The sequence below is a fragment of the Chenopodium quinoa genome, unplaced genomic scaffold (assembly GCF_001683475.1).
Source record: "Chenopodium quinoa cultivar QQ74 unplaced genomic scaffold, ASM168347v1, whole genome shotgun sequence".
Classification (NCBI taxonomy): Eukaryota; Viridiplantae; Streptophyta; class Magnoliopsida; order Caryophyllales; family Amaranthaceae; genus Chenopodium; species Chenopodium quinoa.
Window position 1 is genome coordinate 14,531 of NW_018744491.1, and position 17,629 is coordinate 32,159.

A 17,629-nucleotide genomic window follows, 5' to 3' on the forward strand; every position below is an offset into this window, starting at 1 on the left:
AGAGAGCTACAAGGATGTGATAGAAAATCAATCCCAAAATCTCTTCGAAACGGGAGGGAATCATACCACTTGAGCTATCCCAAAATCCACTTCCATGTTTGTTCAATGTGTAAATAGGGTTACTTATTATTAGAAAGAGAATAGACCAACAAAAATTAAATTATTATTACAAGGAGCAAAAGCAGAAGTAACAATTACTTCCAATTAATGACAATGTTATGTGCTTGATAGAGATTAAAACACAAAACAGCAAACTTTTGAGTATTTTATCAAGGTATCGTGCAGTCAGGTATGGTTTATCAAAACACAGCAGCAGATGAACAAATTCACCAGATATTTCCCCAATAACAAAAACATTTACAGATATGATCAATTATAGCTGTACAAATGATAATGTTATTTGCTTTGATCTGAAAATTAATTTTCTAAATACAAAAGAACTCTGTAGGACATTTATCGAAGATCAATCACATCAAACCTCAACTTTGGGTTCAAATAAACGTGTGAGCAGTGTTCATATAGTGGGCTACCATCTGATGGTTCCTCATGAGGATGAAATCCACGCTGATCACAATTTCGAATCACAGAAACACCACCAGGATCAGACAAGTGAAATATACCATGCGGACTGCAATTACACAAACAAGTGAAGTCAGTACGCAGGATATGCTCATCTAAAATGTTACTAAGGCCCCCATTCAGTTGAATAGAATGGAGCTTAAATGTATAATACTATCATAGATTCACTTAAAAAAAAAGTTAAATAAAGTCTTCATTAACACTAAATTTCATGCTCTTTAATTGGCACTAAATGCTCTCTAAAAGTAGCCTCTTTATGAGTTCTTTCAAACAAAATACCTCGCACCTCTGATGAAGACAAGATCAACAAGCTGGACCAAGTTTTTTTTTTTTTTTTTGAAATAAGCTGGACCAAGGTTTCAAATCCTAAATGTAGTGTATTGACACCACAAAGAATCCATGATAACATAGATCTTTGGAATTCTCTAACAGACAAGGAACCATGCAATTCCAGAACAATGAAAGTTTTTCATTATTTATAAAAAGCACTCCGTATATAGCCTTTATAAAATGTCAACCAATCATCAAGGATAGTATATCTAGTGGATAAACCCTTCACTCTAAGTTATCCAAAGATTTTATCAATCATCTGCATTTCGTGCTATTAAACAGGATTTTATAATATTAAACTCAAGTTCCCTTTCCCAAGAATGTTAAGCAGCCATCTTTGAAGTAATGTTTCTTTTTCTAGTGTATTTTATGTCCCTAGATGACAATGAAAGGATAAGGAAAGGTAAAAACACATTCATAATAAATCTATACTTGTCTAAAGACAAGAACAGGCAATATGGAAATATATAACTAATTTCTATTGTTTCATGAGACAACATTGGTGTCCGATACTCCAATCTCCTTCTCCACCCTTTCTATTTTCATCTTCATATACCATGACCAGAGTCTATCATCCCTGCCATGCCCTCTAATTATGTCACAAATTAAACCAAGAATCCAGGTGAGTGACTATAAAATATTCCCTCCATCAGGTATAAAATAATTAAGTATACTATTGAGAGATAAATTCCTTTTCCTTAATCAGAAATGTATTATGATTATATTTAAAACACTCCCCCACTTAAATGTAGAGCTGGAGAGTAGAAGGGGAGCATAGAAGAAGATAACAATAGTTGGGACAGAGGGCAATAAATTCCAGATGGACGGAGTAAATGTTCATGAGAGTTATAAGCCCAGAACAGAGCAATATTACAGCATTGCAGGGCCCAACAGGTTACAGATAATACCAAACAAAAAATATAACTTGCATCTTCATTTCGAAATGAGCTAAAGGATTGTTTTTATCATGATAAGTTTCTCTGTTTTCTTAAGCTTTTTTGAGTCCATGATTATCGGGCCAGTTTAGCATTCAGCAACAGTTATGCAAAGTAAGATGGAATATACCTGGATGAATCTGTAGGTGCCATAACGATAGCAACTGCTTCCGGCAACATAATCTGACAAGCAATTTAAAGAATGATTAGCCGAGCAAGGTATCGACATTAGCAAAGCAGAAAAGCACCTCTAACAAATGTGACCATGGCATCTCAAATACAATCCTGGAAAAGAACTACTTCCTTTGTCTTGACCTATATAGCCCCTAGGCAGTTTGATAAAGTGATTAAAGATGATAAACATATTGTAGATAAATATGCCCAAATTCATTGCCCTAATTGGTGGTTTTTTTTTTTCTTTTTTCTTTTTTATATTGAGTATTAAACAATTTAGTCATTTACCTTATCTAATCCCTACTTTAAATTGCGTGCCAATGTGCCATAGGAATAGGTCTTGCTAATACAGCAGTAGAATGATACATCAAGGCATGTAGAGTCTATACGTTTGTAGCATGATAATTGTTTTTTTTCTTTTAAAAAAAAGAACTCAAGAAGCCATTTCTTTTACCTGATATGAGTAATGAGTATGCAGGTCAACTGAGGACATAAAACATGTCTGTGTCGGGTGCGTCTGTCAGTATGAAGAAAATAAGAGTATTAGTACTAGAACATCAGTAGAGGATGTTACTATAGCTTAATAATTATATATATATATATATATAAATAAAACAAAATTAAAAAATTAAAAAAAAAAAAGGCAAATTTTTAGGGAAATTGCATATTCAAGATGCAGGAAATTCAACACTCATGCAAAGCATAGTGCTTGAATAATAAAGTTTCTTATAGCTCATAGCCAGCTAGACAAGCAGATGATACAATGAGATTGGCGGGAAGAAAAAAGGCAAATGCATAAAGTAAAAACCATTACTATCAGGATTAGAAGCTCACATGAATCCATCCAAGAGGAAATAGTGATGCTTTGTCCTGAACCTCAAATATTTCTTCCTCATTTAATGTCTGGCACTGTAAAAGGTAAATACAAATTTGTTCAGCTCACCATAAGTAGTAGAAGTGATACAACATCAAAGTAGGAAGAGCTACCATATCATCTGACCCTCTCTTTAATGAATTATTTTGTATAGCACTATAGCTGAAGCCGAGTCATAAATAGGGATTAATCCACGTCTTTTATTGGAGTTCAAACAAAGCTAAAAGAGCAAGTCCTTGTAATGATATACATCATATACTTGCCTATATGTAAGCATATGCATCCAAAAATCAATCAATCAATCAAAACCTTAACCCCATAAGTGGGGTAGGCTACATGAATCAAAAGTGATTATTCTGTGTAGTCATCCATATGCACCCCCATTAAAAAAAAAAAAAAAAAGAAGAAAGACACAGGGAAAGCAAGCACACATACGGTTGATAAAACAAAGGTCATTAGGTCAATAAATTTCTTAAAAGTGTTCTCAGATAGTCCAAAACTGCACATATTAAAGACCTCAATATGCAGAAAAATGAAAACATAGGTATTATGTTAACAAGTATTGAAGTTAAGCTGAATTTTCAATCTGAAGCACGTCAAAATGTCAAACGAAGTCTGATCACAATTTAATATTTCATATTAAATACGCATATGTATAATAGATGTCATCTCCTCCATTTATGTGCTATAATTAACAAGTACTTCCAATTTAAGGTATCCTTTCTGCTGGCCATCATGCTGAACTCACAAATGTTAGAGAATGCTACATGATTGGAGGCCACATTTAGCAGATCCTATCATCTACAATATAAGTTATATCTGTTCACAAGGTTCTTTATAATTCGAAGATCAAAGTATCAAACATATAGCTGAACACAACAATGAAAACAAACTAATCCAAACACCAAGGGTCTATTGGAAAGCAAGCAACAACTTACTGAATCAGAAGTTGACTCTTGCTTCGGAACAATTAAAGTAGTAATGTGAAACACTCGGTTTTTTCTGCATCCAGAAGAAAGTTGAAGCACTTGAGATAAACATTAAAAATATAGTCTCCAGCAAAAGGAACACATGAAGAAATTGAGAAAAACATACCAGAGAACCAGCTAGAACTCCACATGTTTCAAGATTTTTTGTCGTATTTTGTTGTGCCAGCCTCAAGAAATCTTCCATCATTCTCACAGGCTGCAATAAATAATAAAATGAAGTCCTGAAACAGAAAGAATCGCAGCAGAATCTAAAAATAATCTCCAAAAAATTGAGTAATTGAAACCTACAATATGCAGATGTTGATATGAATTAGGATTCTGTGTCCCATTCTCTGAAGGCTTAGCTGGTCCAGGTCTTGGATCAGCCACTCTTGATGGAGAGATAGGATGGTAATCTGGATGAACTTGAGCGAGTACAGGGGGAGGAACTGGCTGCCTTATGATTCCCACAGACAAGTCCTCTTCACAGGGTGACCAGCTACCATTGTCTAAAGACAGGACTGCTTCCATATCTTGTCCTAACCTATCATCCTTCTGAACTTGAGTTTCATTTTGTGTATCTTGAATAAGGCTGTCAACCACATGGGATATAAATAGTTGGAAGCAGAAAATGTTTTGGGGAAAGGAAAAGATGACACCCCTTATGTTTCAATACTCATCTGACCTAAAAGGCACATTCCGTTTTTTTTAAAGCAAATATAAATTTGAGGTATAAGACAATTTCATAACAAAGTTGCCAAAGTTCTAACCATAAATTTTCAGCTGGAGTTAAGTCAGCATGGCTAGGGTAAGACACCTGAACAGAAAGAAGACAAATGAGAAAATATATATATATATATATAGAAACAAATTTATCAAGGAAAACACTCTAGAGATTGAGCACCTTAATCTCCGTACTAGGTCCTTGCCATTGACGACGAAGTCCAGTTGGACCTAAAAAGGAGTGCCTTGACAATGTTTCTTGATTTGGAAGTGGCACCGCTAGAGACCTGTTAATAGTCATAACAGATATAGGTCAACATAAAGAAGAATAGGGAATACAAACAGACATAGTAGTAAGGAAATTATATGTAAAAACTGACAGGATATTAAACAAGTGTTAGGCAATAATAAAATGCAATAAAGGAAAAAACCAGCAGCAACTGTTGCTTGCAGTTATACGTAGAAACCAAAAATTGTTCCCTTTTCCTAAACAATCAACAATGAGGGAGCTCAGGGTGGTAATTGTGAAACCCAAGGATGTTCCCACGAAATGTGATATAAGTAAATAAAACTTGTAAAATCACATATTAAGATAATGCCTATAACATACTGCTATCTTCGTTCAAAACTATACTTCCTCTTTGATGATGCAACAAGAATGTTTGCTACTTGAATACCTTTAAATAGAGTATCATATTTGACTTAATAAATGTTTCCTTAACAATCTCAACAGGTGCTGCAGGTTTGAATACTTTTACATAAAGAGCTTGACCTTACACTTGACAAAATAGAAAAGGAAAGTGGACGTTTTTTTTCGGGGATAGTCTGATACAAATGTGGAAGTTTATTTGGGATGAGGGAATACCATTTATATGCAGAGGATTCTTATTGTTTAACTGTAGACTTGGTTGTGCAACACACTAAAGCGAATATGTTAGATTAAGAACAAGAGTGCAATTAGTTGAACTAAAGAAAGGACAGACTTAAAAAAAAAAAAAAAAAAAAGAAAAAAAAAAGGTGTATTCTTACAGCTTAGAGAAGCTTTTTTCAAAAGGCATCGAAGTTGAAGCAGCTAGGAAATCATTGTTCTGTTTCCATGAAGACTGAATTGTTTTGCTATCTGGTTGTAGCTGCGTTAAAAGCAAACCATAAGTTCTAAGCTTCTAACAACCCTGAGAGGCAAGGACATTAAATAATATTGAAAAAAAAATATGCTGCCCTTTTAATAAAGTAAAACAAACACCGGAAGAAACACAAGAACTAAGGTTAAGAGATCAGTTATACAAAACCATGACAATCTTCATGCTTAAATGGCTGTTGAGGGCCTCACAACTAGAGATACCAGCTTTTAGGAAGTTGCATTTGCGTTTCTATTAAAGCATTCACTTCTTTTATTTTCTCACTTCACCCCTTGTCAATGATCTTAATAGAAACCAAGTAAACCAGTAATTTAAGAGAACATGAAAGGCAACCAATACATTCAAGTAAAATGACACAGGGACAGTAAATAGAACAAATGGAAGTCTGGTGAAAAGCTGACCACTTAGCAAAAGTAAAAGGATTCAACATGCGTCAAGAAATTCAGCATAAAATAAAAAGAGAAGATATAGTTTCAAATATGTAGAACTTTCAAAGACCAGGAGTAAAGTGGTGTGAACAATTTAGTTTAATCTCATACTGAATAAGAAATCATTTAAACAGATACCTGTTTGCTCTCAAAACTAGGAGCATAAGCAGAGGGCCGTGTCAAAGATGCTTCCAAACCATATGTGGTCTTCTCTCTGCCATCAAATTGTTTTAGTTGTGTTTCTGTATAAGCCTTGTTAAGTTCATTTACTCGACGCTGAAACTCAGGCTTCAATGATTCCAGCTCATTAATAACTGCCAGCAATTTCTACAATAAAAAGCAGCAGGAAAATAACACTTGTCAACAAGGATAATCACATACAACAGTTGAGACTGATAAAGTGGAAAAATCCTGATACAGCTTACCTTTCTGTAATGTACTCTTTCTCTAGAATGTAAAGCCTGGTAATCCCGATGGAAGGGTATTGTTTCAGACACCAAACTAAGAAAACAATGAATGAGCTATAGATTTACATGTATTTTTCAATACAGCATCATGATACTGACAGGCATATATGATAATACTTACCTTGAAAACCTAACGAGCATAACATACAAGTCCACTATATTATTTTCTTCTCGATACACATCTGCCTGAAAAAAGCAAGAATATCATGTCATTACTTGAAGAAGACAAATAAAGTTCAATACTGCTGGTAGCAGAAGCAGGTCTGCAAGAGCATTGGTCTTTATACAAGCAACCTAGCAACATAGCTACCCTTTTTCTTTCTTCCAGGATAGAAAATTTTGATTGACATGAATTAGTTGGTACAAGAAAAGAAAACAAGGAGTGCTATAAATAGCGTCCACTAAAAAAAAGGGATAGCTTCCAGTCAGGCCGTAAAACATACTCCACGAGCACCACTGCACTACAGGGATAACTATAGCATATGCGCAAATCCATGTTACCACAACTCTTCATTGTATCTTAAGTACCCACATCATACACTCAATACTTCAACATAGATGCACCACAGGTCCACAGTGCAATTTTTAGTAGAACATGTGTCATTTTAAACAGACCAACTTAAAAGGAGACGTGACGAAATATCACGCGCAGATATGTGCACAAATGGGCTTTGAGTTTAATACGTGGCAATTATTAGCAATCAGCTAAACATGAGTTTGCTCAAATGTAAATATCTTTAGAGACTGAAATACTTCGTATATTTTATGCATGCTATGTCCCCACACTAGTTTTCAATTTTTGAAACAAAGTCCCTACGCTAGTGGTTAGATTAACTCTATTCTACTCTAACCTCAGACATATCAATACAAGCGATCAATATAACTCTTCCACATCAAACTATGAAATATCATCCGTGTGTAAATGTGTGGGAGGATAATTGGGGAAGAGGGGTTCACCTTGTTCTCTACCCCACATAAGAAAGACATAGCTCTAGCGAGACCCATGCATAGTGACATTAGACATTCAGTATGACAAGTCGAGCCTATAGCTACATTCAAAATTCCATTCCATCCTAGATGAATGTTCCAAGAATCTGAAAGAAGATAACAATATCCCTTAGCTTGTAAGTGCACTTGTAACAAATTCCCATCTATTCATCCTCTCTCATAACCCGAGTAGTCGTGATGGTTCAGTAGACATTCATAGTCCAGTGAGTCCACCCACAAACTTAATGTGGATACAGGCAGTCACACATACACATTAATGCAATTCGCCACCCAACCAAAGCATAAGTTCTCCCATTCCAACATCTCACCCCAAAACATAGAACTACAGGAAACCAAATTCAAAATGTAGTTATAGAATCATTCATCTAAGCACCAAAACCCCGCCTAAATTTGGTACCTTTCCCTACATCAATGCTAAACCTTAATCATAGTACCTAAATTCTATCAACGCAAATTCGCAACATACCCTCTTGGCACGCAATCAAAGTAAATGAACTCCCCTCTTATCGAAGTTTAATTCAAACTTACGATTGTTACAACATTTAGATTTAAGAATGATATGAATATAAACCTGCAATTCTAGGGCAACACAGCAGCAAAATCGAACTATATGCTAAAAAAAACCTAAATTTAGCTCAATCGAATGGTAAAATTGAATATTCTCTAATAAATTTAGAATTTGAACAATGTATTTTAAACAAAAAATTAAAGAAACCTAACCTGTTTGAGAAGAGTATCAGCAATTCGATAATAATACCCCAAAGAAAGCCGATTATCGACATCAATTTTTCTTGTAAGCGTGTTCATATTAATCGGCTTTGCCGGCGTCGATAATTGACGACGATTCATGATTTCCGGCGAGATTAATCGGTGATGTGATCGAATTCCGATGAAATTCCGGCGATCAACGATTGAAAAATCAAATTAGGAAAGTAATTGATTAATCGCACTTCAATTCAATTCATATATGAATACGATGAATTGAGAATTGGTGATTTGGAGAGAGAAAATGATTGTTAGGTTAAGTTGGAGTGGTGAAGAAAGAAGACCAGAAAACGGAGTTCAATTAAGATTTTTCACAAGTACTACTCGTTATGTCGACATTTACAGAGTGGAGAATAAAGCCTTAGTCCAACTGTCCGTAACTTTTTGTATAAGTCCGGTTTACACTACTAAAATAATAAGCGGGGTTTTATCTTTTTTAACCCGGTTTACACTAAAATAATGAGTGTGGTTTTATCTTTTTTAGCTGAAGTTTTGTTGTATATAGATTGACCCTTGAAGCTCGATTTGGTCAGAATGTTCTTCTAATACCTTAAAACCTGTTTACGAGATTTTATCTATTTGCTCGAGGATCGACTTAAAGAGCCTTGTTAGAACATGTGCAGATGTGCTAGTTACAACATCAAAAGACAAGAGTAAGTCTACAAAATCACAATGTTAAGGTTCAAGTACTTCCTCGCCTTTAATCAATCCCACCACTTACAAGTTATGACACCACACAAGATAAGACTTCTTTATCATGAGTTTTGCCCACACAGTAGCTAGAAGGATATAAAGAAATCAACCTTATAATAGAGGTTTCCATCCGATTATTCGACTTCATGTTTTCACAAACCCTCACGAGGCATTTATCAACCTTACGTTGTTAAAATGTGAACACGTAAATCGAGACATTTCTTAATAAGCAAAAACGAGGCATTTATGTTATTTTTTTGCCAAATTTGAGCTCAATTTGGTATCTTAAGGACCAAAATAGCCCCTGAAACCTTTGACGGAGTATTTTTCAACGCGCAAATCGATAAAAAATACTAATAATGGAGAATGGGCCCCACTAACGGAATTTTTTAACAGCAGGATAACAGCAAGTTTACCGTATGGAAACAAAAAATATATTGGGGTTACAGCGTAGAAAGTAATATATGTTAGGACACAGCGTAAAAAAGTGAAAAAAAAACAGGGTTTCTATATAAAAAAAACCCTATTTTTATTTTTGAACAACAATACGAAGTTTTTATAAATGACTCAAAGTCAAAAACCAATTATTCCATATTGATCGTATATATGAACATTGGACAATCTTGGCGGGATAACACACTTTAATTTAATTTTTGTTATTCATAAGAAAAATAAGTATTTCATGTACGACTAACTACTTTTTATATTGGATAGTTTAATTTAAACTCTCCGATAATTTTTATACTATACAATGCAAAGAGGTCAATGAATTGCCTTGGGACATTGGAAAAGATATGTATAAAATTATAAATTGAATTTAATGAGAAATACTAATATGTGACACTTTATAAAATGTGACCTATTGATATTGTTATACGGAGTACGAAGTACTGAATTACTCTGTATTTATTCATATAATTTCCCTCCAATTTATTTGATCATTAAAATCAAACTCACAAAAACAGAGTAACAACAAATACATCATCTTCCTCTTTCTCTCTCCAATCTCTCTGCAAAAATGGCGCCATTAAAGAAACTCCTAATCACCCAAATTCTTCAAAGAAGAAGAATCCAATTAATCTTCACAACTTTTCTTCTCGTTTTCTCTATCTTCATCTTACTTAATTTCTCTTTAACACCCATAACAGAGACTACCTCTTCAACAGTACCATCTGCAACTTCGCACCTTCGCTTTGCTTCCAATTACATCTCTTCTCTCTCCTCCATCCCTCGAAGTGCCGCAATCGAAGACGAGCCGAGTTCCGGGTCTCCGAACCCAGATGAAATTGGATCATACTTTGCTAAGAAAATCACTTCTTTGAGCATTTTAAGGAAAAAAGAAGATGATTTTGTAAGAAAGAAGGGAATTTCTTGTGATATTTTTGATGGGAAATGGGTTTTGGATGATTCTGGCCCGGTTTACTCACCTGGGTCTTGCCCGTTTCTTGATTATACCTTCAATTGCTTCAACAATGGCCGCTCCGATCTCGGTTATTTACGCTACCGATGGCAGCCTCATGGGTGTGACATCCCTAGGTACTCTGCTTTTAATTTTCTCTTTAACTAAAATCTACATTTCAAATTTTAATTCTTGATTTTTTTAAAAAAAATTGATTTTTTTTATTATTTTTGTTTTTTATATAATAATTCTTGGAATTTCATAGGTTTAATGGGAAGAAGATGTTAGAAATGTTAAGAGGAAAAAGAATGGTGTTTGTTGGAGATTCACTTAACAGAAATATGTGGGAATCTTTAGTATGTTCTTTAAGAATGTCTTTAGTTGATAAGAAGACAGTGTTCGAAGTTTCTGGCAAAAGACAGTTCAGAAGTGAAGGATTCTACTCTTTCAAATTCAAGGTAGTAATTTAAAACCGATTAAATTTTACACTCGGGAGCATGATGCGCGTCATGCTCTAGTTACGTTAATTATGATAATTAAGCTATGTTTTTGTTTTGAATTTTAGGATTATAATTGTACCATAGAGTTCATCAGATCACCATTCTTAGTACAAGAATGGAAACTGCCTAGTGTGAAAGGTTTCAAGGCGAGGCGAGAACTGCTAAGACTTGATGTGATTCAAGCTACAACCTCCGGTTACCATGATGCTGATTACCTCATTTTTAATACTGGACATTGGTGGACTCACAACAAAACTCGAAAAGGGTACTTAAGAATCTGAATTAAAGTTAATGAATTTGCTTATTTTCGGCTTTCTAGTACTTAAACAATGTGTATGATTGATTTTTTGTAGGAAGAATTTCTTTCAGGAGGATGAAATTGTGCATCCTGAGTTAAATGTAACAGTAGCATACACAAAAGCCTTAAAAACATGGGCAAAATGGGTTGACAAAAATGTAAACAAGAACAAAACACAAGTCTTTTTTGCTGGTTATTCAGCTTCTCATTTTAGGTGATTAATCCAACAATTTAACCCCTTAATTAGTCAATCTTTGATGTAAAATGGGTTAATTTCTGTTAATGATTTTGTGCAGAAAAGGGCAGTGGAATTCAGGAGGAAAATGTGATGGAGAAACAGAACCAATAACTGATGACAAGTACTTAGCAGCATATCCTTGGATGATGAAGACTCTTGAATCAGTGATCTCTAAGATGAAAACACCTGTTGTGTATCTTAACATTACTAAGATGACTGATTACAGAAAGGATGGGCACCCGTCGATATACCGGCTACCGGAGACTGAGAGACGGCCCGGGATGACTCAAGATTGTAGCCATTGGTGCCTCCCTGGTGTTCCTGACTCATGGAACCAGCTTCTCTATGTTTCTTTACTGATGTCTTCTAAGTTCTAAGAGGTCTAAAAGATTTCATATATTAGTTGTTATGTCCAAAAAATATTTTATACAATGTATTAGATAAAAGAAGTTTTTTTAGCAAAAAACAACGACATAACTTCTAGAGAGTGACGTGTAAAAAAAGTGTGCATGCTCTAAAGTGTATGTATCCTACAAAAAAAAAGAGGTTGAATGTGTTTAAAGAATAAAGATGCATATTTGACTATACATATTTTTAATTTCGTGTTAATAAAAATTATGAAAATAGCATACTCCGTATTTGCAATCTATACATTATAACGAATAAAACAATATCTCAATTGATTAGGTTTTAACATATATATTAATGGGATTAATGTTTAAAAATTTAAGAATTTGACCTAGCCATCTTTAAGAGACGGAGGGAGTAAGCATATTTATGATGAATATTTCCAATAAAAACACCTTAATTATTTTGACTTTTGATGCACTAAAAATTAATTTATAATTAAGATAAATTTTAGGAAATTTTGACTTTAGGTACCATCAAAACTTAAAAGACCCGTTAGAGGTTAGCCACTTTTTATTTTGTTTTCCAGTTTTGGGTGTTGAAAATGATTTTGTTAAAGTTTTGGGGGGTCATTTTAGTTTTTAAGGGTCCAAATTGAGCTCGAAATTGGCAAAAAAAAAAAAGGAAGTAAGCGGCTCGTTTTGCGTGTCATAAAATATATTGATTTGCGTTGTCATGATACTTTTTTTTTTATGCGAAAATTGCCCAGATATGGTTTTAAGGGCTGGTTTGGTTCTTATGGGTCCAAATCGAGCTCATAATTTGCAAACAAAACGTAAATGTCTCATTTTGTGTGTTAAAATCGACATTAATTATTTAACATGCAAACCGAGCCACTTTATTTTATTTTTTTGGTCCAATTCCAAGCCTGGTTTGGACCTTTAAGACCCAAACCGACCCCAATGGTAGAAAGAAGGAGGAGATTGGTGAAGGTCAAAAGGGTAATGGTGGCGGTGGAAAGAGAAAGAGAAGGAAGAGGGCAATTGGGGTTTAGGGTCGCCAGTGGGTGTAAGGATCCGTTCACATTTAATGAACTCAACTGATTGAAGCTGAACTGAATTGAATATTTTATGAGAGAAGAATATTAAGCTGAAGTGAACATGCCCTAAGGGTGTTTGGCGCTGCCTGTCGGCTTAGGGGAGGCTGGGTGCCAGCAAAGGGAGGGGGTGGGCCGGTGGTGGTTGGGGGTAGGGGATGGGTTTGGGGTTCTTTTTAATACTTATTTTTAACAATTTAATTTTTATAAAAATTAAAAATCAACTATGGTTAAGGATTTTTGTAAAAATCTAATCTAATATATATATGTAAAGGGGGGTTTTTCCCGAGATTTTAGAGCGCCACGTATGATTTTTATTTTTAAAAAATTGTTAGAGCGCCACATTGGATTAATATTTTTAAAACATTACAATAGGATTATGTCACCTAAGATTAGTTAACGTGCGACGTAGGATTATAAATTATAATTATATCCAATAAATAATTCAAGTGCCACAAAAGCATAATTGACCAATGAGATTTTAATGGTTACATTAATTAAATACGAAATATTATTTTTTGAGATTAGAAATTTTATCTAATATTATAAAACAAATACGGAGAAAATGATATATTACGTACAACTAATAAAATAACAAATGTAATCACATACATATGAAAAATATTTTTAAAAAAAAAATATATCGATCCGTGCAATGTACGGGCTTTATCTAGTAGTTTTTATATTTGGTAGTAAAAAAACAAAGTTATTAAAGATAAAGATTTATTTTCGATTATACCAAAGAAAAAAAAAAGAGAAAATTGGATCTTATTAAAGAAAATTTTCCGAATAAATTTTAAATAAGTACTCGAAAAATCAAAACAAGGTCTTTTGGCATAACAAAACGAAAGAAGCACAAGAAAAAGAAAAGGAAAAAGAAGCGAGAGACAGAAAGGTTTTGCTGAAGAGAACGCGAAAGATGGAGACGCGATCGAGGGGAGGGCATCTTCGTTATGATCTGCGCCCAAAATTTTCATGGAAATCTCAGACAAAAACTACGTAATTTCTTTCTTTAATTCACAATAATTTGATTTCTTTCTCAAATTTGTTTGAATTTTATGTATATATGTATTAGGTTTTGAAGTTTGATTTTGTTAATTCCATTGCTTGCTTTCATTCATTGACGAATTCGATCATAATTTTTTTGAAGAGTAATTATTCAATTGTGGTGTGTGTTCATAACTTTAATTTTAATTGATGTTTTGTTGGATAATTATTCAATCATGGTGCGTTATGTGAATGAATTGGTTGCTCGAATTCACTATTAGAGCAGAATTATCACTCAAATTTGAGCTATGAGTATTTATTATTGTTATTATTATCATTTTTCTTTTCTTTTTGTTGACTCGTTCTAGGTTAAGGAAGATTTTTATAGGGATTGAGTATAATTTAGCAGTGATATTCAATTTGTAATTAATTTGGGGATGTAAGTATGCTAAATATGTGTGCGAGGTTGTGACTCGTGAGATTGTATTCTGAAAGTTTTTAGGGTGGTTTTGTTGTTTGATCATGTTTTTCACAATTGTACATGTGCTTAGGGGTTAGGAGTTACTGAGGGTCTGAGGTAGGAGGCTTCGGCCGTGACTGATTGTAGGCAGCATTGTGAGGGTGACAGATTGTAGGCAGCATTATGAGTGTGACATATTGTAGGCAGCATTGTGAGCGTGGCGTATTGTAGGCAGAGTTGTGAAGGTGACACATTGTAGGCAGCGTTGGGAGGGCCGGGATGGGAGCTAGAGCCTTGGGGCACTCAACATCGATGTGCACGTGGGTGCCACAAGGTGTATGGCTAGTAGCATTGGTGCTGTGGGGTCATGCATCCATAACACGGAGGAGTTTAGAGGGACTTTAAGTAAGGATATGAAGTTGACCCAGCTCTAGGGTTATGAGTACTTTGAGCAAATGTGGTGCATATTAACTGCACCCATTGTACCAAGATATGCTCAAAAGATGGTTTTGTTATGTTCTTTATTTTCATATTCAGGTATACTTTATCTTATATCTTCAACTAATGCTTTTCTTCCATGGGACAGAGCTAGCAATGTTTCCCGGCCACGTAAGAACCCAAGCTTACTAACGGACTCCATGGTGAATATAAAGTTATGAAGTATATACTTGTTCGAGATCGCAAGCCTGGGTATGCTCGCTACTTTTCTTCACTGTCCTACTTCTTCAGTATTCTGTTACTAAGTTAAGTAGTTTTCTGATGTTGCTTCCTTTGAATACACTGAAGTAGGATTAATTGTTTCCATTTGTTGCTAATTCTACTGTAATAATCCTACCCTCCTGGTTTGTGCTAGGTCATCTGAATCATTAGACGTGGAATTAGCAAAGAAGGAAATTATAGAGGCCCATTTGAAACGTATGCGTGTTTTTGCCAACCGAGCCTTGAGACTCCATCGCTCATCAGGGGTTTGTGCCCCACTTGTTGGTCTCTGCTTTATTATATTTTGCAATCTTCTGAGTTCTGACTTCTGAGTTGCCTTTTTTTTTTTTTCGGTTGCTGTAGGGTAAAATTTATGAAGTTGTCGACATTCATGGCCACGGACACGGGATATTTTCGCATGGTGCTGTCCGCCATCTAAACTTTGCAGCTAAGAGAAAAGGTGATCCTAATGCCCCAGTGGAGGTATTCTTTGCTGAATTCATCAGCACTCGGTATGAGAAAGATCGTGCTAATATCTGCCGACCTTTGGGGCTTAGTGCTCAACTATTGCAAAGTATGTGAACTTCTTCTTTATCTTTTTTTTTCTTCTAATTTTTTTCTTTTGAATGGAAAGAGAAGAATTTATTAAGCATAATCCAGATTAAACATTACTGCATCTGTTACACATTGTGGAAAATTTGCTAATCGTATTCTTTTGTAATATAACCGAAAATTCATTTTAGCTGTGGTGTGAGTGCCTTATTTCTTTTCCTTTTCTGCATGTGAAAATGTAATTGACTCGGAACTTTTTACAAGCCATGAAATGTCGTTTACAACTAACAGTCCCAAAACATGTGCTCATTCTATTCTGCTTACAACGGGCATTCACAAGCTCCTATCTTGTTGTATTGCAGAATGTAATGAAACCAACGGTTGTCAGTTTTGCTACCTCAAGGGTGTTTCTCATCCTCCAAGAGGGGAATTTGCTGCCGAAATTGAAGATGTACGTTGAAGCGATGCTCCTAATTGTCATGTCTATTGATCTGAGAAAGCCATCTGTGACTAGACTCAATTCATAGTGTTACATAGTTATATACTTATTAGCCTTTTAGTTGTGTCTGAATATCTAAAATTCTACTCCATATTGTATTTGTATTGTGTTTTCAAATTTCAATGTGGAGTGGTGTGTGATTTTATGGGCTTCTTTTTCCCCTTGATCGTTCAAATCTAAGGCGCTATAATGTCTTGTGACTTTAATCATCTTATCTAATGTTCTCTTTTGTGCCAGTTGAAAGATTACTATGCTTCTTGTTTGGTTTGGACTCTTAGTCTCTTAGAAGTTGAAGCGTAAGGGAATATGATGATTAATAGATTGTTGTCTTTAACTTGCTTTGGATCATATAGTAATAGAAGATCAAATTTTGTAAGTTTTATAAAATCTAATCGTATTTGAGCGAAGCATTTTAAACCACATTAGATCAGATCTTATAATTTGAGGAGAAAGCACCTAAGTTACTTTTTAATTGAGGGAACTAAATGGAGGGGTGTCTTAATTTGGCGAAGTTCGGGTTGTTTTTCTATTGGGCTTTGTTTGAGTTAGGTGAGTCTGACATGTTCTAATAAAATTGCGGTTAGTCTAAGGTGCACAAGGGTGCACCTTAGATAGGTGTAACAACACAACCTAATTATACACAACCCAATTAAGAAAAGCCCTAAAACTAAAAAACATGAAAAGTGCAATACACCCACCCACACCCAATAAATATAACGTCACTTCCAAACTCAATACTCTTCTTCGAGATGATTCTCTCTCCTCTTTTTACTTACTCCCTCCTCTATTTCATTTTATCTCACTAAAAAATTGCAAAAACATCAATGGACAATAGAGAAGAGATGCAAAATCAAAATGATCCTCCCTAAAAAAAGGCAATTTTATGTAAATTTCACTTAATTTTGTTTGAATTTATATGATTATCACTTAATTTTGCTTGAATATTGTTCGATACACTATTGTTCGAAATTTTTTATTGGAATTGTCAAAAAAATTAGTGAAATCAAACGGATACCTTATGTTCACATTTTGAAATGCATATGTTCATATTTTGAATTCTTATGTTCATATGTTGAATCCTTTTGTAAACTTTCTGAAATGCATATATTCACTTTCTAAATCAATATGTTCATATTTTTTATGTATATGTTCACCTTCTGAAATGCTTAATTACGTTCATACGCATTAAAAAATGAACCAATGCATATGTTCATATTTTGAATACTTATAATGCACTAGTCGTTGGAGCACGCGCGTTGCGCGTGCTCCCTCGACGGAAAGATAAGTATGATTCGTGAAATTGTTCCTTTTTTGAGGTCTTCGTGATTTTGTTTAGGTTAAGATTATAGAGGCGTTTTAATTTAAAAGTTGTTAGAAGGGGTAGTGATAAAGCTTGTAAGATAAGTAAAATTCGATTGTAATATTCGTGGTTGTATTAGGGTATTGTAATAGCAAGGATACAAGAATTTG

General features: G+C 34.5%; 3 protein-coding genes across 3 annotated transcripts; 2 read left to right on the forward strand and 1 right to left on the reverse strand.

Moving 5' to 3' along the window:
* Window positions 1-180: 180 nt before the first annotated feature.
* On the reverse strand, window positions 181-8,745 carry LOC110697651 (AMSH-like ubiquitin thioesterase 3). The gene is made up of 14 exons (XM_021875030.1): window positions 8,346-8,745; window positions 6,739-6,803; window positions 6,576-6,651; window positions 6,289-6,477; window positions 5,613-5,713; window positions 4,765-4,870; window positions 4,631-4,677; window positions 4,170-4,452; window positions 3,962-4,077; window positions 3,831-3,894; window positions 2,853-2,927; window positions 2,473-2,535; window positions 1,975-2,027; window positions 181-628 (listed from the first exon to the last, which is right to left on the reverse strand). The coding sequence occupies exons 1-14, from the start codon at window positions 8,472-8,474 to the stop codon at window positions 454-456; spliced, it is 1,542 nt and encodes a 513-aa protein (XP_021730722.1). The 5' UTR covers window positions 8,475-8,745; the 3' UTR covers window positions 181-453.
* Window positions 8,746-10,101: 1,356 nt separating this feature from the next.
* LOC110697665 (protein trichome birefringence-like 4) lies at window positions 10,102-11,895 on the forward strand. The gene is made up of 5 exons (XM_021875049.1): window positions 10,102-10,619; window positions 10,748-10,940; window positions 11,048-11,247; window positions 11,336-11,494; window positions 11,577-11,895. Exons 1-5 carry the CDS (start codon window positions 10,102-10,104, stop codon window positions 11,893-11,895), a joined length of 1,389 nt encoding a protein of 462 aa, XP_021730741.1.
* A 1,870-nt stretch (window positions 11,896-13,765) lies between these two features.
* Window positions 13,766-16,410, forward strand: LOC110697652. The gene is made up of 5 exons (XM_021875031.1): window positions 13,766-13,961; window positions 14,996-15,099; window positions 15,263-15,374; window positions 15,472-15,682; window positions 16,023-16,410. Exons 2-5 carry the CDS (start codon window positions 15,065-15,067, stop codon window positions 16,118-16,120), a joined length of 456 nt encoding a protein of 151 aa, XP_021730723.1. The 5' UTR covers window positions 13,766-13,961; window positions 14,996-15,064; the 3' UTR covers window positions 16,121-16,410.
* Window positions 16,411-17,629: the final 1,219 nt, after the last annotated feature.